Source organism: Solea senegalensis, linkage group LG12, assembly GCF_019176455.1.
Source record: "Solea senegalensis isolate Sse05_10M linkage group LG12, IFAPA_SoseM_1, whole genome shotgun sequence".
NCBI lineage: Eukaryota > Metazoa > Chordata > Actinopteri > Pleuronectiformes > Soleidae > Solea > Solea senegalensis.
In genome coordinates, this window is record NC_058032.1 from 14,209,373 (window position 1) to 14,231,746 (window position 22,374).

At 43.8% G+C, this 22,374-nt stretch overlaps 1 protein-coding gene across 1 annotated transcript in view; it reads left to right on the forward strand.

The window, feature by feature from the left end:
- Positions 1-22,374, forward strand: part of flt4 (fms related receptor tyrosine kinase 4) — a 47,573-nt gene that overhangs the window by 19,199 nt on the left and 6,000 nt on the right. Inside the window, exons 3-22 of the mRNA XM_044040112.1 lie at positions 724-998; positions 3,098-3,243; positions 3,331-3,496; positions 4,617-4,756; positions 4,852-5,023; positions 5,648-5,765; positions 5,848-6,032; positions 7,459-7,624; positions 10,148-10,283; positions 10,860-10,968; positions 11,958-12,317; positions 12,859-13,005; positions 14,123-14,254; positions 14,874-14,980; positions 15,453-15,588; positions 16,094-16,198; positions 16,362-16,475; positions 17,469-17,557; positions 18,151-18,337; positions 18,798-18,892. Of these exons, the coding sequence (XP_043896047.1) occupies positions 724-998; positions 3,098-3,243; positions 3,331-3,496; positions 4,617-4,756; positions 4,852-5,023; positions 5,648-5,765; positions 5,848-6,032; positions 7,459-7,624; positions 10,148-10,283; positions 10,860-10,968; positions 11,958-12,317; positions 12,859-13,005; positions 14,123-14,254; positions 14,874-14,980; positions 15,453-15,588; positions 16,094-16,198; positions 16,362-16,475; positions 17,469-17,557; positions 18,151-18,337; positions 18,798-18,892 (3,085 nt within the window). The remainder of the gene's footprint in view (positions 1-723; positions 999-3,097; positions 3,244-3,330; positions 3,497-4,616; positions 4,757-4,851; positions 5,024-5,647; positions 5,766-5,847; positions 6,033-7,458; positions 7,625-10,147; positions 10,284-10,859; positions 10,969-11,957; positions 12,318-12,858; positions 13,006-14,122; positions 14,255-14,873; positions 14,981-15,452; positions 15,589-16,093; positions 16,199-16,361; positions 16,476-17,468; positions 17,558-18,150; positions 18,338-18,797; positions 18,893-22,374) is intronic.

A 22,374-nucleotide genomic window follows, 5' to 3' on the forward strand; every position in this document is an offset into this window, starting at 1 on the left:
AGCTTCTGAATGACAGTAGAGCTGGTAGAAGGCAGTTCTTAAACTTTATGAGGACTCCTCTTGGTCTTTTCAGTCATACTCCAACCTGTTTGCACAGGCAATGTTGCCTCTGTCTTGATATAAAATGAATCACTTCCTGTGTGCAGTGTGGAAACGTCTTTGGGGGACACGAGATCCAAACATCACCGTACTGAGCTGATAGCCTAAAGGCCCTGGTATACTTCCGCGTACATGCGTGTCATATTATCTCACTTCGCCATCGGGTGGCGGTACAAGTCCGGAACGTAGGGAATAGGACGCATTCCTACCAAAGAAGAAGAGAACAATGCTACAGCAAACACCCGTCAGGCAGGGGAATCGGGGTGTCAACCGATTTGTGGGTTGCCAGGTTGAGGCTCGGATGATTATTGTTCTTGACAACTTCTGTTGTCAAAATAGTTTTTCTGCTTTGTGGGCGGGGCTTAATACTCTACCTACCAGTGAGGGAGAAGTTGATTTGATGACGCAATTCGCGCCACGTGCACAGTGTATGTCGGGTCCATGTGCGGAATTATACCAGGGCCTTCAATCAGCATCATTGGACAATGATTTAAATGTAATGGACGTTTTTGTTAATATTACATTACAAAGTTACACTTGAAATAAGTGAGTGAATAACCCGTTAAGTTACAAATATTATTGATTATTTATCATTCTGTCCTTTTTACCCTGATATGTTTTCAGGGGACAGCGCACTCTGGCCTGGGCCTGGCCTGACAGGACCCTAGCGGGAGTGGAGCTGACTGACCGTCAGACCCAGCTGTCAACGCCCAGGGACCCTGGGCAGACGGTCGTCTTAGTGAGCGAGTGTCCAGGACAGCATGGGTTGCCGTACTGTAAGAGGCTGGTCCTGAACCGAGCGCAGGCCAAAGACACGGGCTACTATCGATGCTATTACAAAGATGTCAAAGCCATCATTGACGGCACCACTGCAGTCAGTGTTTATGCCTTCATCAGGGGTGAGCCAAACACACACACACACACACGAATGCTGATGTAAGCTTACTTAAATTGAAATTGAAATTGAAAACTGAATGGCTCTTTCATCTTGCTGATGAGTCATAAAATCTTGATATTAAGGACTGTTTAAATTCAGAATCCCATGCATGAAATCAAGTTGTCAGGTTGGAAGAAACATCTCGTTTTCTAACCGTGACGTCTCCACAGTATGTTGTGGTGAGTCTGCACTTTGTGAGCTCTTAACTTGTTTTGGGATTAAAGTGAGCATGTTTCATCTCCCATTGGCTCAGCTCTGAACCATTTAGTCTGTCGTTTCTCTTTTCCTTGGGAGCCTCGGAAAGAAAATCATAGCTGCCCCTGCTGAAGTCGACCTCCTGATTAAATATGACTCCAATATCAAAACATGCCCCTGTGTTATTAGACCTAGAAGTTGTTGACTTTGCCTTAGCTACACACTGGGAGCTGGCAGGACTGAAGTTTAGGAAATTAAAGATGCAAAGCCTCTGATAAAGGCAGGAATGAGCACTGTTTTAATTAGAGAAAGGATATGTTATTCCATTATAAACATTGGAATATAGCAGCATCTCTCTTTTAAATCGCCTCGTGAGGATTTTTATATGAATTGTCAGAGTTTCAAATCTGATTATAGAGCTGCAAAATAAAACGGGTTCTTGCAGCCAATCTTTTCTCTCCTGGTTTCATGGTGTGTCACATGTAAAGAGTCAGAAGCGCCACTCCTGTTCCTTCGATTTTCAGCTGCCTGCAGGACTTAAGTGCAGCCTCTGTGTGTGTTGCTGTAAGTGCACAGAGAGACAGATGGCTGTCATGTAGGGGAATCTCTCCGGCCAATCCAGTCATGTGAAAAGTCAGTTTAACCCCACAGACGAGGTGCAAAAACAGTTTCCACAGAACCAACCAGGGGGCTAATCAGAAGCAGATGAAATCACAGCCCCAAATTAAACCCAGCGTGTGGGGAGATTAGAGGGGATCCAGGCATTTGGATTCAGTTATACTAGCAGACGTCAGCCCTTTGTGCTCTAAACACACATACACACATGTACACTAAGGCCCTGGATTTATTACTGTATTGTAAGCAATTGCATGCATCCTGGGTTACATACAGACACACAAAGGCACATGTAAATATGTAATATTATGGCCTCACATACATTTTCATATCTAATCTCCCTCTCTCTACAATGGGACGACGGTAGCTCAGGGGTAGAGCAACTCGAAGGTTGTGGGTTTGATTCCCGGCTCTGCTAGTCTACATGCCGATGTGAAGGGGTGAATGGAAAAAACTGTAGTGTAAAGCAGCTTTGAGTGGTCATCGAGACTAGAAAAGTGCTATATAAATACAGACCATTTACCATGTACTATAACCAAAACCAGTAAAGACCTAAACCTAACCTTAACCTAACCACAATTAAAATCTCAGCCCTGAACTTAACCAGTTCTTTAGGAATGAGGTTCTGTCCCCGTGAGGACTACTGGTCCTGATATTGATACCAGAAAAGGTCCAAAAGAGCTACACACACACACTTCTTGCCCTACAAAAACTGTAAAAATGGAAACTGAGAGCACAGTTGAGTATTATTTCTTTTAGTATCAAGAGTACGCGCACAAACGCCGTAGCTCTCTCGCAGCAGCTTCAAATGAATCTTAGAAAAAGTACGAGAACAATAGACTGTAGTCACGTAACATCGCGCTGTGGGTGTATAAGGTTTTGTAAATGGAAATTGGTGAGCATTTTTGTGATGTTTTTCATATCCCTGTTCAACAGAATCTGTGTGACTCTGTGTGACAGGATGAAACACAGCAGACACATTTCCACTGCCGTCTTAGAGTCAAACTGCAAAGCTATTTAGAGGAGGATTAAAGCCCTCGGCTGCCTGTTTCTCTGCCGACATGTAATTTAGTTTGTGGGGACACTGGAGAGAGCTGCTGGAGCTACATGATAATTGTGATAAAGCCTACATTTGGGGTCATTATCAGGCTGTGAAATGTCTACTTTCATAAAGTTACCATAATAGCTGCGATAATCCCTGTTACTGTCGGGGCAACCCTTTATCGGCTCCCTGCTTCTATCTGCATCCAGACCCAGAGCAGCCTTTCCTCAGGAGAGACAGCCACAGCAAGGGCCATGGAAATGCCCTGGAGACCATCTTAATCACTCGCTTCTCCACACACGTCATAGTGCCATGTCTGGTCACAGTGCCGGATCTGAACGTCTCTCTCCACGCGGTTTGTACACACACCACAGCCTCCTCTGTTTCTCCAGTTTAAGCCGTCAGGTGATGCTGAATAATCTTCTTTTTTTTGTCATCTCAGTATCCCACGCCTCTGGAGGGGAGCGGGATGACATGGGACAACAAGCGAGGCTGGTCCATTCCCAGACAAATCATAGACAGTGTGCCGATGCTCATCGGAGTCTCGTGTGTTGCTACTCTTGGAGGCAAAGAGCATCAATCTGCCGACTACCTGATCCACACTACAGGTAAAAAAAAATCATATGTGTGTTATTTTCTGTTGATTAATGCAACAGGTGTGTGTGTGTGTGTGTGTGTGCAAAGACATTCTTCGTTTGTGTGGAAGCTTCCACTTCAAAATGCAAAACACACACTCAAGCTCAGGGTTGTCAAACTCTAATGACCTGGGGGCCAATGAGTGTCGGCTCTAATCAGGAGGGGGCTAGAAGAGAAAAACAACTATTCAGTAAATTCAAGTAAAAGTGCTTATTTTGATGAATGAAACACATGTATAATGCAAAATAAATGTGGCCCGTGTGCCACCAGTTTGATACCTCTGCTCTAGCTGGTTTGGCTGCTATAGAACCCAAGTCCTTATATACTTATACAAACATGCATATGGGTTGTATACTGGAGCACTTGTAGGCACTTTGCTGTTTGGTAATGATGTTGCTTCTTTGGCAAAATGTGTTCTCTTCTAACGACGAAAATAAAGCTCTACTCCCACCATGTTCAATTTCTGCCAGTAAATGCACTGGACCTTCAAAAGCAATGCCTTTTATGTGTGGATGTGTGAGTGCAATTAAATAAAAACGAGAAGAACAGAAGTTATAATTCAATTTAACAGTCACTTCTCAGTTTTTTGGGGGGGCGAAAAGCAAATCATGCCCACTGCTGCTGACCTAAAGCTGCATCAGGCAGAGTGAGTCTTTACTCTGAAAGCTAATGAAGCATTTAAACAATCAGGCAGTCACACTCAGTTGCTCAGACATCAGCAGCATGTGTTTTTCTTTCACCCCCTCTCACCTCCAGGTGGCTTGAATATCAGACCGCGGTTGCTATCCAAAGCTCCCCTGCCTTTTCTGTCTTATCATGAATTGAGACTCTGGCGTAGTTCGTTTTAATTCCCTCCACTAATAAGATAATTTAGCACATGAATGCAAACAGTGCTCACTTGTGACAGACAAACTTTTTTAAAAGTGGGACGGTTCTTCTGGTCCAAAGGAAAGTCATTTCCTTTAGTGCAGCAAGAAAAGAAAAACTGCTGACAATGTCACCATGACCTCTCTTACTGTCTCCCTCCCTCCCTCCGTCCTTCTTTCTCACTATTTCTCCCCTCACCCTTTTTTATTTTTCCCTCCTGGACAGGAAGTCAGGTTTACGATGTCAAGCTGTTTCCTGAGGAGCCAGTGGAGCTGATAGTCGGGGAGGCTCTCACCCTGAACTGCACAGCGGTGGTGGAGTTCAACGCCGGAGTGGACATTCAATGGTCTTACCCTGGCAAACAGGTACAGAGTGTAGCAGCAGCAGTTGTTCACCCATAAACTAAACCAAAGCCTGACTTTAGAGGTTGTTTAAGGATGACTTGATTTCCTCTCGCCAGACGAACAGTTGGGTGGACACCAAACCTCACCGTGAAGCTCTTTCTCATGCCACAGAGGCTGTTAGTGTCCTGACCATCCACAGTGTTAATGTCACAGACTCCGGCCCATACATCTGCAACGTGACCAGCACCGACACGACACAAACCCAGCAGACTCAGGTCATAGTTCACGGTAAGCGCTAGCTAAGTACAGTTTGCATTCACTTTCAGATCTGTCCGTTATTCTAAATGTCATATTAAACCTGCCCCACACTAGAAGATTTTCAAATCTGATTTGACTTTAAAAACGGACTTTGTTACCGATTTTCAATGTTTTACTCCTGAGAAAACACAGACGCAGGACCACACACAGGGCGTTTGATCAAGCGGTTTCAGGGACGAGTTCCCACGGATTTGGGATCTCACAGAAACTTGCGTGATTTAACGTGAATTCAGAATATAAACAGACATGGAGGAGGACTAATGGCTTAATGTCTAAACTCAAAAGGCCAGCACGATTATCGGAATGACCAGATCAGGACTGAAATCTGGCCAATTATTATAGTGTGGGGCAGGATTAACCATATCTGCACAAGTAGTTCTGTGACACAGTATGTTGAAGAATCTGAGCTAAATGCTAAAATCAGAATGCTGACAGATGTTCAATCGAAGTTTAGTCAATGCTAGTTAGCATTAAACCAAAATGAAAACAACACCCACTTTCATTGAAACACTATGAAAGAGTTAATGAGATATTGCTGTTTCACGTGGTGACATGAACCGCACAGACTAACTCAGTCATGCTAACTTCTCTCAGAGAGACCATTCATCAGCCTGGACTACAGGTCTGGGCCAGTGGTGGAGGTAACCGCTGGCCAGAAGTCATTCAAACTACGCGTAAACGTGTCCGCCTTCCCCACTCCTGAAACCCAATGGTAAGATGAGACTGTCCTGTGTATCCATTCAGTCTAATTAGCCCTATCCAAAAGCATAATTAGGCTGTGTGTGTGTGTCCAGGTATAAAGATGGAAAGGTGATAAACCAGCGCCCGGAGTTCAAAATAAAAAGGATGAGGATGCACCTTAACCATGTTTTGGAGATCAAGGACGTTTGTCAGGAGGATTCTGGACTTTACACGGTGGCGCTGAGAAATAATGCTGCCTCTCTGGAGAGGAGACTCAACATCACGCTCGTTGTCAACGGTAACTGCTGGCCTGACTCGCGCCAAACGTTTGTGTCTTATGTATAAGATTAGATGAGGTAATCCTTTACATTGTTCCGGCAGCACGAGGTAATGAACAGTAATCCTGCATTATAAACACCAGAAAATATTGAATAGTAAAGATAATTAAAATTGAAGAACATGTACAGGTTAGACCAGAATATAGTGTATACATCCTGAGCATACAGTATAAACATTGCACTAATAAAAATATGATTATTGGAGTAGCATGTGCTTCATAATAAAATGTTAAATGTGCAGCATTTAACGATCGTGTAAAAGTAAATGCTCATACAGTGGAGCTGATACCAGCACAACAATGGAATACGGTATCTATGCAATTGGTGTAATCATGGAAAGGCATGATAAGTATGTATACTGATGTTCTATTGTGAGGTGGATCAGGCCAATCTATCCCAGGATTCATTGTTGTGCAATGGCGATGACGCCTGTGAACGAACAGCCGCTGCTTTAATGAGCTGCATTGTCGCTGAAAAGGTCCACGTCTGCCATCACCCACATTCACTTTTTGTTTGTCCAAGAAAAGAAATCCCTTGTCTTATTTTTCACTAGAGCCGATGCTCTTTTGTAGCATCTTCAATAACTGACCTTTTTGTTTGAAAGAAAATGACATCAAAAGAACAAAGACATCTCCATGCGCGTTACCTTTTGACACTGACTGCGCCTTTAACACATCAAACACAATACGTGTTTATGTGCTGCTGGTACTACAACCCAAGTTTTCCCCAAAGAATTGTTGGAAAGTTGTGGCTCCTACACCACACGACAGGCGGTCGTATGACGTGCAGTTTTAGCTGTTACTAACAAGAAGAAGAAGTGACACGAGCTATGATGCACGAAACCATAGCTGTCACATATTTTACATGTTTTATCTCTCTGTTTCCTTCTTCCTCTGTTGTATTCATTGTCAGCTTTCAGCTTCTGTCACTCCATCCCAGTCTCTGCTTGGATTTTACATGTGGTTTTGTGGTTTTTATGGTAATTTCACTCCCACTGTTGCAGGAAGCCGGCGTCTTTGTCGCCAGAAAGGGGAAAAAGTGGGGAAAAACACCTGTACATAGTTTCCATTTTTTGCATGCCAAGACAAAAAAATTTCAAATTGAACACGCAAAATCGTGTGTTTATGTACAACGACAGTGTTTTTCGGGATTTTTTTTATGTAAAACATGCACTAAATTGTAAATAGCTGCCAGCTATTGAAAGTTATTCTGGAAAAATCATGAGCTGATCAGGGTTGATGAGCTGTAACTTTGAGCGGATTATCAGGTTGCAAAATCATGTCGCGTGAACTAGGCTCATATTGTAGAGTAAACTGGGATCAGGCTGTGACCCTGAGTGTCACAGACGGCGCTGCAGATGAATTGACTGCATCTCCTCGTCCCCAGTGGCCCCACAGATTCACGAGAAAGAAGTGGCAGAGCCGTCCAGTCCTTACCCCAGCGGCAGTAGCCAGATTCTAACGTGCACTGCCTACGGTCTCCCTTCTCCCAACATCAGCTGGCAGTGGAGGACGTGGGGCCCGTGTGTTCCCAACAACACCCAAAGCAGACAGTAAGAAACACTTCTCACACCCACACACGCAGACACAGGTTGGTGTGTTTTTTGTGTAACCGCTCACGTGGGAGGTTTGATCAAACGGGAGATAAGAAGAGTGGGATGTGATGTATGTGAAACATGGTGGGACAAACAACAAAGAGAGGTCAGCATGAAATGAGCGGCTCTGGGCGGGGGGAAGAAGAGAGGGAGGAGATGAGGAGGACAGATTAGGAGAAGAGAGAGAGGTGGAGGTGGATGAAAAAGATTAAGAGGACAAGGTGCAGAAGTAAATAGAGGAAAGTGTGTTTGAGGTCAAACATGCTCACAGTATTGTGCCCATTCCAGAAATTTGATCTGGTTCAGCTCTCTCACCTTTACACAGACACACACACACACACTCGCACAGTGACTTATTGTGCGGCGTCGCCCTTGGCTTTTTCTCACTTTACTTTCTGTGGCTATGAAGTAGATTTTACTGGATTCTTATTATCCTTTAAGGCCGTGTGTGCTGCGGCCGCTGCCACTGAATATTCCTCTGATATTCAACTGCCTCCTCCATCTTCCTTCAAGGCTTGATTCCTTTAGTTATTGCTGTTTTCTTGACCTTTCCTAGCCATGCATCACAAGTGCACAAGCACGGCGCCCATCCTGTTCTTACAGACAGCACACACACACAACAGTGGTCCAGTCCGGTCCAGTCCATTGGTGCCATTGTCTGCATGGACATCTAATAATGACATTTCATGGGCGTTGACTGAGGAACAGCTGTACTGACCTTTTCTTGTTTATAAGAATTGAATTTTATCTGGTAATCTAATGGTCAAAACATGAAGTGTAGGACTTTTGCAAAAACAAAACTATCCACAACTCAGTCTGGCAAAGTTCACAGATCGAGACCAAATCAATCAAGTCGATTATGGTCTGTTTTTACAGATATTCAGTGTATTTTATTCCCTTCAGTTCAGAGTGTTATTGTCCCTCAAGTGGAGATTTGTATTGCATTTGGCAATACAAAATGTATTTTATTTTTTTTAAAACACAAAAAAACAGGACATAACACAATATATGAACACACACACACAGCCTAAAATTGAACTTAAAATAACCCTGATCTAATTGAAAGGTTATAAGAACTGTCAATAAAGTGCAATAAAAAAAAACAAAACAGTGCTCTTAAGAACTGTACAACTTGTTAGCATTTTGAATTTAACTGAATTCATTCAGAAGTGGAGCTTCACAACTCCTAAGTCTATCAAAGTACCTGAACCTAGCCAACGTTTTGGTTTACTACTCTCACCCAGTGAGGTCAATGTATCATGTTTCACATTACAAGGACCCATTCGAGGACAACATGACATCATGGCTGGTTTTCAGGATGAGCTTTTAGGAATAGTTCTAATGTTCATGAAATGCAATCACTTGCTGATGATCTGTAAATGAAAATTGAAGCGACAGCGGACAGAAAAAACTACCTCTGCTGAAAACAAATCAGGAACATCTAGAATCCAAAAACAGATTTTTCAAAATGACTCGAGAGCAGCTTCCATTTTTTGTATGAATTCAGGTTTGCCTTGTATTGACATTACAATAAAACTTTTTAATGTACAGTATATGTGAACATTTAAAAAAGTGCTGTTTTTACTGTCTGTAATGTACTGACAGTTTTTTTCTGACTGGGAAGTGAAGTTTGTGTTGCTTTACAAACTGTCCTCTCCCTGCACCAAAGTCAAGAGAGAAAATCTGTGATTTTACATCGCATAGCACCACAGGAGTTATTTATTTAAGGCAAGGAACAATGCATATTAATGAACATTAAAATGTAAATATGCCAGGCTGGAGCCTGAGGCTAATTTCTGCCTGTAGTCCCAATTGGCAGGTTGATGTTACAAGGGATAAACATGAAATTACATTCAGGGAATCAACAACAAAGGGGCATGAAAGCGCACAGAAATACAAAAGTTACATAAAGGGGGAAAGCCGATGATTCACTGTTAATTCATCCATCACTAAGTTTAAATGTGTTATTGAGTGATGTTAATGTTTCAATCAGCAGTGGACGAGCTAAAAATTGAGTAAGAAAACGTTCCACCTGCGCCTTTTGTTAAGTGGTTAAAACGTGTGCATTTTTTTTCTCGTGTTTTCATTAAGGGTGAGTATCAGTGCCATGCGCCGTGGCCTAATACAGTCACGCTTTCACAAGCCACAAGTATTTCTGTGTAACAACAGAATTGTATTTTTATACTTTTCCAAAAGAAAATGCAAAAGGACATTTCATTTTATGTTTCATCAGTTCACATTGAGGGTCTTCATAATAGCGACTGATGCTGTAGTTTTTCCATCAGTTGCCAGGACACAAGATAATTGCCTTGGCTTTGGGATGCACCCTGACGCTCCCATGTGAAATGCAATCCAGAGCGTGGAGAGAAAAAAGAAAAAAAAGAAAATCTCAGGACGTCTGATCCTCATTCCCACTGCCCGCTCTGTGCCGCGCATGTTGATGAGAGGAGATGTCATGAACGCGTCTGTGTTTGTCCCCAGGGTTCGAGGAGACAGGAAAGCCCATAGTGACAGGATCGCCGACTGTCAGAACTGGCAGGACATTAACTCGGAAATCGCCATGAATGAAATCGACGACGTTGAAACAGCTGTGGAAGTGGTGGACGGGCGACAAAAGGTTGATCCCTTCGCTCTTTGGAAAAATTCACTTTTACACATTTAGAAGTAAATCTTATTATAATATGAACGTGTGACTGTCGGATTTATGATTAAAGCATAACCTGCGAAGGAAGAAATGTATGTAAAGGGACTTATCCATGGACGGTGATGTGATTTTTATGTAAGCGTCCCAAATTTTTGAGCTCCAGAACCAAATTTGTCAATCAAGAACCATTTCCACAGTGGAAATATTTAGAGCAGTCTTCCTCTGCAGACTTCCTGTGGGGATCGCTTATAAACAAACCCAGAATCACATGCCAAGCGCACATTTGAGTACACACGCCTGCTCATGTACTGTATAAACCTCAACAAGAAGAGGAAATTATTACAAACACACACACACACATACGCATACATGTGTTTTTTTCTTTTTCTTAGTCGCAGCTAAGTAACTTTGCCTCTGGTCGTCCTGTCGGCGCGGGGCCTGCTTTGTCTCAGCGGCACTGAGACTTACATGACAGCAGAGTGCACTTGCTTTTAAGATATGCACGTTTCTCTTCCTGATGAATTAATGTCCACCTTCTCCACCTCACAGATAGTGAGCAGGCTTCAGATCCGCAACGCCACCATATCCGTCATGTACAAGTGTTCCGCTGAAAACAAGGTCGGCAAAGATGAGCGGCTGATTTACTTCTACGTAACCAGTGAGTGTGTTATTTCACCCGTGGCTTGATTAATGTGACGACCTAACAGAGTGTGTCGGCTCCATCAAAGCCCCCTCTATGGATTTATTTGTCTAGATTTGAGGAATTTGCCTTCATCCCATGTAACAATGGAGGGAAATAGAATTTGATTCTTAGTGTTCACAGCTTTGGAAAATTAGATTTAGAGAGAACAGAGGCAGTATTACTCTCCGTCAAAGAACCTGGGTTGGTTATTCCATGGGCCTCCTGTGCACAAGCTGAGGGCCGGCACCTACAAGCAACAGCCCCTGTTATGTTTGCATATTAAAGGTCCAGTCTGTGATATTTAAGAGCATTTAGGTAGCTTTGTTGCTTTACAGAGGCCATCTTGTGCTACCATGTTTCTAAAGAGGCATGAATTGTTTTAAATTAAAGGAAAACCTTTACAAATTCAAGTGCTGACAAAATAAAACATGCAAACACATAATGTATCAGTCAAAATGGGTCAAAGGTCACAAATGCTTTAACTTTCTCACTCACTCAGGGACCTTAATCAATGCCAATTGATGTCCTCATCACTCACATGTCCTTATCGCTCACCTGTCCTAATCACTCACCTGTCTTCATCACTCACCTGTCCTCATCACTCACCTGTTCACATCACTCACCTGTCCTCATCACTCACTAATCTGTCCTCATCACTCACTAATCTGTCCTCATCAATCACTGCCAAAGTTTCCAGTGTGTGAATGTAGCAAAGTACATTACTTCCAAAAAGACATATTTAAGTAAAAGCAAAATTACAAATTTTTAATGTTTAAAAATGTTTGTGAGCATCACAAATACAAAGTTATTGCTATATATTCAATTGGGGTTGCAGATTTGCAATTATCAGGCTGAGAATAGGAAAGGAGTTAAGGGGGTTGGACCAACTTTTAAAGTAACACGTTTCATTAATGTACCCGTCATACGAGGCTACACTTCACCTGCTCCTCCCTGTGTCTTCACAGCCATCCCTGAGGGCTTCAGTGTGGACGTCCGGCCCTCTGAGAATCTCCTGGAGCAGGAGAAAGTGTCCCTGTGCTGCAGCGCTGACAATTACACCTACGAGCAGCTGCGGTGGTATCGCCTTGACCCGCATGCCCTGAAGGACGAGCAAGGCAAACCGCGGGAGCTGGACTGCAGGAGCGTGCATCGCTACGCCGACATGCTTGACGGACAGCTCTCCTTCCAAGAGCCATCTAACAGCTGGGTCCTTGACTTCACCATCGCCTCGGTACAGCTCCAGGACGAGGGTCATTATGTGTGCGAAGCTCAGAGTCGACGCATCGGGGAGAAACAGTGTCTGTTCAGATACATCTCAGTCAAAGGTGAGAGATAAAGGAGATGAACACCTCAGACAAAGACATACACTCTTAGCCTGGAGCAGCGAGCAGTCAGTACTACCACAGTTATTAATATCGAAGAGCTCAACCTTTTGCACTGGGAACATGAGATGGAGCCGAGTCTTGACATGCTGGTGGATCAGCGAACACTTACAGAGTGCCCACACAGCCCACTAGGCATATCCACACATAATGGCGAGAGTACCTCAGTGACTGCACAGCATCCGTGTGGAAGTACAGAGCTGAGACGCTGCAGGGTTTGAAAAACACAAACAAATCCATTTTTCATTCATGTTGTGCTTCATGTAACCTTGCATCAGTGCCTTGAGGAGAGATGTTTATTTTAATGGGAGTTTTTGACGTTTGCTCTTTCCTCCGTCCTGCGAGACCTTTCAGTAAATACCACTTACATTACCAGGGCTTGAGTTGATTGTGTGCTGATCACACAAATGCACACAAGTGACAGATATGTTTTCCCCCCCTCCCTCCCGCTCTGTCTCCCGTTTTCCTGTGTTTTTGTATGCAGCCCTGGAGGCGCCGCGGTACAAGCGCAGCCTCACCAACCAGACGGTGAACGTGACGGAGTCTCTGCGGATGGAGTGCGACGTGGAAGGCAGACCTCTGCCCCACCTCTCCTGGTTCAAAGACAACCATCCTCTCCACCAAATGTCAGGTGTGAAAATACACCTACACCAGGCAATACTTGTTTTCACAACAGTGCACCTGCCAAGCCAGTAGCTCCAAACACACAGGTTTGGGCAGCTATACATCTAAAGACACTGCATTGAACCTAACTCACAATGCAAATGGGCAGTTTGTGGTTAAGCGGAATGGGAACTACTCAGGTGCTACTCAGTGGCTGCTCGCTACTAATTCTAGGAAGGTTTCTAGTAGAGGATGGTTTAAATGCAGAGAAGGAACTTCCCCCTGCGGGACTGATAAAGGTGTCATTTATTTTTATTTAAATCTTAGCCCCAAAGATTTGAGCTAGGGCTAGGTTTTCAATCTCCATGAGGACTACTGGTCCTGACAAGGTCAGAAAATGTCCTGAAGAGGTAAACGCGCGCACACACACACAGCAGCTACTCATGAAGAGGTGCATGCTGGATCTTAATTTGCAGATTTCGCAGGTTCTTTTGTTCAGGTCAGTTTCCAGGAAAGTCTCCTCCATTCTGGCTTTGTATCGTTTGTGTTGTAAAACTATAAGTTGTGTTAATATCGACACAAATATTGACAACTTCAAGCAGATGGTACCATTTTTTACTTTTTTTGTGGCCAAGTTGCATTATGATAAATAGAAATCATACAATTACAGAAACGCGCACACGCACGCGCGCACATATACTTACACAAAACCACCCACTAGCTCACCCACGCACTCATTGTTATACTTGTGCAACTTGTCCAAACAGACACACACACACACAGACAAACACCCTACAGGCTGATGGATTTGGCTCATTAGTTTTCTCAGTGCATATCCTCTTACATCTGAAGGAGATGAGGGAGAGGAGGGGTGGGAAGTATGGGTCTCCTGAGTGACAGCTGTTGCTCTGGGTTCACTCACAGGGGCTCCTGATATGTAGCTTGACATGTGCATGCGTGTGCGTGTGTGTGTGTGTGTGTGGGGGGGGTTATAAATGAGCTCTGTCGTGGCATCCAGAGGTGTGACGAGAAACGTTACCAAAGATGTTGGGGAATTTATGACGTGAGAAGTAAAGTCACAGCGCACTGACCCGCAGCCACAGTGTGTGTGCGTGCACCACTAATCACCCCGTGCCTCCTTGCAGGGATCCAGCTGCAGGATTCAAACCGCACTCTCAGCATCCAGCGGGTGCGTGAGGAGGACGCCGGGCTTTACACCTGCACAGCCTGCAACCAGCGTGGATGTGTCCACTCCTCAGCTGCTGTGAAGGTCATAGGTGAGACGGCCACACAAACACACGCACACACACAAACAAGCTTGCACTCCTATCTTTGTTGGAACACTTATTGCTATGCATTACATTCCCTAGCCTCTTAAAATAACCGAAAGCAACACTTTGAAAGACGTGACCTGACGTGGGGACAAACCAAACATGTTCTCACGAGGTCCTCACAAAGATAGACGTACAAGTGCACAGAAATACTCAGAAAGCGGCTGATAGAATAAAGTCACTGGAACACACTGACGCTGCTCTGACACTCTCGTCACTGACATGTTTTTTCGCGTGCACTCAGGCTTGAAATCACACTTGCCCTCGAGCTCAGGCCTTCACACACAGGCTGTACAGGTCTGCACCTAAATCATTCACCTCTTTTTTTGTGCTTTTGTTACACGGACAGTTCTCCACATTTAATGCCAAAGTCACTGACTTCTGGTTTCATGTGCGGGATGAATCATTTAGCACAGATATTAAAGAATGCTTGATATATTGAATATATGCTTATTTAGCACTCTGGTGTAACCTAACCCTCAGGTGACTGCAGGGGGAAATGGTGAGGTTTTTGTAATACATGTTGTGAAAGAGTAAAGAGATTTGTGTCATTTTCTCTGTCCAGGTTCAATCGACAAGGCCAACGTGGAGATTGTGATCCTCATCGGGACTGGAGTCATTGCCGTTTTCTTCTGGGCCATGCTCATCATCATTTTCTGCAACGTGAAACGGGTGAGAGTGGGCCACATGTCTTCCGGGTCTCCTCAGTCTGTGATGGAGACACTTTCACCTCTGCATCGCAGCATGACACAGTTGGCACGCAAGCGCAACCTGTTTGATCTCAGAGAGAGTCTGCAGCTGAGATCTGAGCCCAATTAGTCACTCCAGCTACAAACATTCATATAATGGGGCTCAAACGGCTTCTTATTTCCCTCTATTGTCATGTCAACATTCGCTCACATTCTCTCCGGCATAATTCACACGGTGGCACCATCATTATCCAATTCTCTGTTTTGTGTTTGCGCTCATGTTCGCTCACATCCATCAATGCTCCTTTTTTCTTCCGTTTCATGTATTGCATTTTTGTCCTTCTAACCTTTTCCTTTTAGATCTTTGCGTTTCCGCCCCCTCATCTGTTATTTGAAGCTCGACGCCATCTCTTCACCTCACAGCGCCCTTACGCTATTCTCTCTGTCTACCTCAGGTTAACCCTGCGGACATAAAAACCGGCTATCTGTCCATCATTATGGACCCAGGGGAGGTGCCGCTGGACGAGCAGTGCGAATACCTGCCCTACGACTCCTCACAGTGGGAGATCTCCAGAGACAGACTGCGATTGGGTGAGCCGTCAGGAGAGAGGAGCGGATGAACTGATGAATGGTTGGATTAAGTACCGCATGAGAGGGGTGGAGGAGTGTTTGTGAGGGAATATAAGGGTGTGGAGAAGAGTGGGTAGATGGATGAAACTGAATTACTTTTCCATTTTCAGAATCCATAATGCCATGAGTTTGGTTTGCAGCCAGCTGGGCAAAGTGCCACCAAGTAAAGTGCTAATGTTAAATATGTGCTCATTCCCAGCAAAGCTTTATTTAAAAAAAAAAACAAAAAACAAAATGCCTCGTGCTAACACATCGATCCCGCGATGGCAACTTATGAGAGTATGTTGTTTTCCAAATGCTGCAATTCAGGTTTTAATTCCTCCGCTTTTGGTCTCTATGGTTTCCAGATGCATTTACGTTCTGCAACTGCTCTCAAACCACAGCTATTCCTGTGAGACTAAAAACAAGCCCACATAGATCAAATTCTGTTGTTTACGCCTTTTTTCCTTTCTTTCTCCTGGCGTAGGAAAAGTTTTAGGCCACGGTGCCTTCGGGAAAGTAATTGAGGCATCGATCTACGGCATCAGCAAGAGCAACAGTTTGGACACGGTTGCTGTCAAGATGTTGAAGGGTGAGATTTGTCTTTTTAAACTGTATATGTGCAGCTCTCGATCAGATTAAGCAACTCAAACACAGATGTGTATGCTGTGAGTGCAGCACATGGCTCGGTCGAAGTGCACGCATTTAAGCAAACATTTCTTTATGCACAATGTCGAACTTTGTGTGCGATTCAGACGGAGCCACAGCCAGTGAGCACAAAGCCTTGATGTCAGAGCTGAAGATACTGATTCACATCGGCAATCACCTGAATGTTGTCAACCTGTTGGGAGCCTGCACCAAACCAAACGGTGAGCACACACATGGATTACACCTCTTTATACATCCGTCCATCCATCTTGTACCGCTTTATCCTCCACATGAGGGTCACGGGGGGGAGCTGTGCCAATCTCAGCTGACATGAGCGATAGTTGGGGTCAGATCACCAGTGCCTCACAGGGTCACATAGAGACAAACAACCATTCACTCAATTTAGAGCATCCAATTTACCTAATCCCCATGTTGCATGTTTTTGGACTGAAAAAAACATGCAAACTTACTTTATATTCAGTACACACAGTATAAATTTACTTTCTAAATTATAGTGGTTAATAATAAATAAATAAAAGTGTGGTCCTCAGCTGGTGTAGCACATCTACTTCAAGGTTTGCTGTGCTCATTCTCCTCTAACCTCCTGCGTCACCATGGCATTTTCACCCCAACGTTCATCTGTAAACACACTTTCAGATTCTCCTCCTTGTCTCTTATTTTAAAGGATATGATGTGCATTTTAATGTGATAAAGACATAGTGTTGTTTTGGCTTATTTAAATGAAACTGTAGGTCACATTTGTTTACTACAAATATACACCTGCAGTTTTACGTCCCTCGTGCTGTGCTTTGCCGTTTCATCAGAGTGAATTCCTGTTTAAAGAAGGGTTTACATCACTGCATTCACCCCCGCACCTTTCACACATTTCTTTTTAACAGCCTGGCCACATTAAGATGCAAAACAACTTCCTTATTTCCTTGTCGGCTCTCGCTATTTGACCTGTGAATCATTTTTAAAGGTCTACATCTGAAAATGTTTATCATTTTCACCTTAGCGCTGATGTTCTCAGACAGAAAGCAGACGCAGCACTTTGTGATTAGAAAATATTGTGAGAAAATGAATTTGTCGCTCGTCGAGCGCAGGAAATCATGTCGGTGTTTTAATCAAGTGAAGTGCGTTGAATGAAAATTGTGGCGGTTTGTTTTTTTTTGTTTTTTTTTACTGTTGTGATTGAAATGCGTGTGTACCACCAGGTCCGCTGATGGTGATTGTGGAATACTGCAAGTACGGGAACCTTTCCAACTTCCTACGAGCCAAGAGAGAGTTCTTCCTCCCTTACAGGGTATCAAAAGACTGCATGAACCTTTCGTCATTTTAGTTTAATTTTCTTTTCTTTATTAAATATAATAACACTCACAAACTCAATGAAGGCTCAGGTCTCTCAGCACTAAAGACTGAAATGCACGTATGTGTCTTGAGTCTGTGCTGAACATCCTCTGCTGTCGCCTGCAGGCATGTTTTTTATACTTGCTGTGTCAGGCTGTTTTATGTTTTTTTATATACGGTGCATGCATTATCTCTTGTGCGTCTGTTTTTATTTTATTTTTAATAAATTGTTGTAACAGTGTAGCACTATTTATGTCTTGTACTATGTCTCCATGTTTCCAATCTACCTACTTAAATTGTACATTTTGCACGTTTTTAGTATCCGTTTGTGTAATGTGATGTCCTGGATTCTCTTTTCACTGAACAGTTGAACTGTTCTGCATATCTTTTTTGTTTCATATATTCTCTTTCAAGGGTGAGAGTGTAGTCTATCCAGGGATTTCAGATGAGAAATAGCCTCTTGGTTAACTCTGGCACATTTTCAATGTAATTATTTATTGGTTTAATTTAACACAGACTCTTTTTTTTGCCCCCGTTTCCCCCTCTAAGGATCGCTCTCCGAAAACCCAGAGCCAGGTGAGACGGATGATTGAAGCGGGTCAAATGGACCAAAAAGCTCGTCAACTGCCTTCGTCTTCTTCTCCCTCCTCTCCCTCCTCCACCTCCTCCTCTCCGACCACCTGTCCCCAGACTCCATCATCCAACACAATTAATCAAAAGCCTGATGTGGAAAAAAGTGAGTTTGTTTCCACACACAAGAGTAAATTGGCAATGCTAAGCATTAGCGTCTCACACAAAGGTTCTCAGTCTGTATCCTGGTGTGACTGGGTCCTTTCTGTGTGTGGAGTTTGCATGTTTCTCCGTATGCGCGCGTGTGTGTGTGTGTGTTTTCTCTGGCGACTCCAGGCTTCCCACAGTCCAAAGACATGCAAATTGACATTAGGTTAATTGGAGAGTAAATTGCCCGTGAACTTTACGTGGGAATGGCTGTTTGTCTCTGAATGTTGGCTCTGTGAAAGGCTGGTGACCTGTCCAGAGAGGACCCTGCCGCTCTTGTCCAATCTTTGCTGCAACTGGCTTCAGCTCCCTCTGCAATCCTCAAAGTAATAGCTGTATAGATACTGTGATAATAGATAGTCACTCATTCTCCCTTTTTCTCTCTGTGGTTGTCCCACTCCCTCCGTTTCCCTTTCCAGTGGACGACCTGTGGAAAACTCCTCTGACCATAGAAGATCTCATTTGCTACAGTTTCCAGGTGGCTCGAGGGATGGACTTCCTGGCCTCCAGAAAGGTTAATTGACATCATTTGAAAAAGGCAGTTTGTGAGGTCGGCTTCACAGGCAGCAGGTTGTAACCTGCGTCATATTTTTCTCCGTGCTTGCTAATTCCAAAAGTGGACATTAATAACTGGAGCTGTGCGAGGATTCAGTATTGCAACTAATTATAAGCAACTTATAGTGTGTACTTCCACATACTGTGCAGATGTGCTGTTAGTGGCCACATATTCTTTGATGTTGCATTAAGTGATGACTTATATTTGTATTCAGCTACAGTCTGACTGTCTGATGAATAATGAAGTCAAAACCCGCGAGAAGAAAAAGCAGTTATGAGTGATAAAGATATTAACGAACTGATGGGACTCACATTTGTCTCGCCCTCGAGGCACGTTTACGTGACAGCTTTGTGAATGATGTTGGATCTACTGCAGTGAGCCGGCTGACAGAGACACTGTCCAGCCCACACACACTTAAAGGAATACTTCACCGATTTTTGTATTACTAGAAAAGGGCTAGTATTTTTGAAAAATTGTGCTTCCCAAACTCAGAACTGTTAGCAAAGATGGCGGACACTGTTTACATTCTGGGAATGAGGTCCCGTCTGCCTATGAGTGGGTCTAAAAAGTACAAAAGTACTAAAAATATTAAAAAGCAGTTTCAAGCCTCGGACCAAGGCTGAATGAAGATATTTCTCGACTCAGGGGAAACAGAGGTTGGGAATTCAGCAATTTTTCAAAAAGAATACCCCTAATCTAGTAATACAAAGCTAAATGCAAATCGGTGAAGTATTCTTTTAAACTTACAGTGTACTGTCTAAGTCCTAAACGAAACAGTACTGGTTGCTAATACGGAGGATTTAGTTTAGACGTGCGCCCTGTGCACTCGAACATAGCAAAATGTTAAGTCTGGTAATATTACAATTATCTTGCTGGTTTATTTCCTTCATAATCATACAGCAGGAATAACTTTAACTCATAATACAGGTAACAAAAACAACAAACCGAATTGCTCACTACATCAAATCACTAAGGCACGAAGGCACATAGGCACAGTCGAAAAACTGTGCCTGTGTGCCTAAATCAGTCTAAATCAGCAACACCTGTGTTTTGTTTTCCCTAGGTTAAATGGCATAAATTGATTGACTCAGGTCAACTGAGCCACACAGTAAATACAGCCCCCTAGTGGCACGGAGCATAATTACATGAACATAATACAAAATGAATATGGCTCATACACTCCAGCCCCTAATTGCGTCTGCCAGAGCAAATACACCAAATTGAAATGAAAATAGCCCATTTTAAACTCCTCTTCTCCTGGTTCCATTTATGATGCTCCTGTAAAAGCGGTAAGTACTCATGGATGCACCTCTTCCAAAAGAGATCTGAGATGTACTGGGTTTGTTTCCACCTTCTCCTTAAACATCCCTTTTGTCGAACAGTCCAGGTGGGAGAACTGGTTTTCCTTTGAGGAGTAGCAGATGGTTTGGCGCCAACACCTCAAGGTCGTTGGGGTCCTCTGACAGCCTGGTGATGGGGGATCGTTGAGCATAGCCTCAGCCTCACAGAGTACGGTATGGAACCGTCATCCAAGGTTTGCTAATGGAGCACAGAGCACAAAATCTTTCTGATCATCCGTATCATGCGCTCCCAAGCGCCACCGTGGTAGGACCCAGCTGGAAGGTTACAGCTCCACTTGATTCACTTGGACAAGGCTCTTTCAATGCTGTCATGATTCAAAGAGGCTAAGTCTTATCACGGCTCTCTTTCTGCACCCACAAAGTCGGTGCCATTGTCAGATCTCAAGTGTGAGACTTGTCCTCTTCAACAGATGAACCTACGCAATGCGTTGATGCACTAGTCTGTGTCAAGGGAATAGGCCACTTCCAGGTGCACGGCCCTGCTTACTCCCAAGTGATGTTGAGAAAGCTTGCATCTCCTTTTGCACATCCAACCTTGCTGTTCCATTAGCACTGGTGTTTGCAAGCTCCGACTCTTTTCTTTTCTTACTTAGTTTGAGCAGAGTTCCTTTCAGCTTAATGAGCCACGCAACTGCAACCTTCAATCTTTGCCAATCAGAGAAATGGGTCATCAGTTATGATGTGGTGTTGGTGTCAACAAGTACTGCATTGACCTTCAGATTTCTCTTTACTTCTGGGTCGTCGGCAGTAACACTTGTATACACAGGAAATGTTGGCCACAGTTCTTCAGGTTCTTGTCGGAATTGTGGGCCTTCCATCCATCTTTGCTTTACAAGATCTTCTGCCTTCAATCCCTTCCCGTGGATGGTACACGCCGCGGTGTGGGATATACCACACGTTCCCTGTTGGTGTTTCAAACTGGTGCTGCGGCACTTCTTCGGTGTAGCCATTGTTAATGACATCAGCAAGAAAGTTGTTGTACTCCTCATGAAAGCTTACATCTTTCTGAAGTCTCCTTTTCAGACGATGAACACGTTGCATGGCAACATCAAGGTTGTTTGGCATGAAAACATCTTTTCCTTTGAAAGGCAGTTGAAACGTGTAGTGTCCATTCTGAAGCTGAGCAGAGTTTTCCATTATCTCCATTAACTTATTTTCTTCCCTTGACATTTCTTCCTGTTCTGCAGAGGCTTGCTCATTGAAGTCCTAGTTGTACTGGCTGGTTAACAGTTCTTCAATTCTGTCAATAGCGATTCGGTTGGCATAAACTGAAGGGTGGTCACTTCCACAGTCGCTACTTCCCTGTAACGGACCATTTATTACCCACCCCAGTAGGTTTCTGATCGCGTAGGGTTCATCTTCACCTTCACGACTGTTAATCACCTCCCAAGGCTCCATCAACTTGGAGGCGTTTGTGCCATTAACAGGTCAACATCAGTTTTTATGTTTGGAACGTTTACATCCTCCAAATAAGGCCACTTCCTCAGCTCCCTTTCACTGATTAAGTTAGCTGTAGAGACAGGCATCTCTTTGTGTACACACTTTGGGAAGTGGATAGAAGCACTCATCAGAAAATCCTGAAATCTCCAGATTGTCAACAATGGAGCTTTCTACTGCATTATTAAGGCCCAAGGTGCGGATATGAATTTTGAATTTGCGTCCTTCCACCTTCAAATGAGCTTCCTGGTGCAGAAAGTTCCTGTATTCCGTGGGTCTAGAAAAGCATAGGTTTCAATAACCTTGTTTCCCTTCAAGCACTTCACCGTAACAGGCAAAATGGGAAGAATTCCATTGCAGTGGCCAGCCCATGTAAGACCACAAGCTGAGGATGTTGTACAGCTGTCAGAAATCTTTGACTGCTCAGTATTCTTCTGATCCTTCTGAGTAACCCTTTCCTTCTCTCCAATGTGCAAAACACTGTGGTGTGTTCGGTTGCACTTTTTATAAGACGCGCCTATCACAATTCTTGCTCAAGTGTCCTTTGCACAAGCAACTGAAACACAGACCTTTCTCCTTTAGATAGTCCAGTTTCTCCCTGTGTGTCTTTCTTCCCAGTTTAAAACATTGTTCCAAAGAATG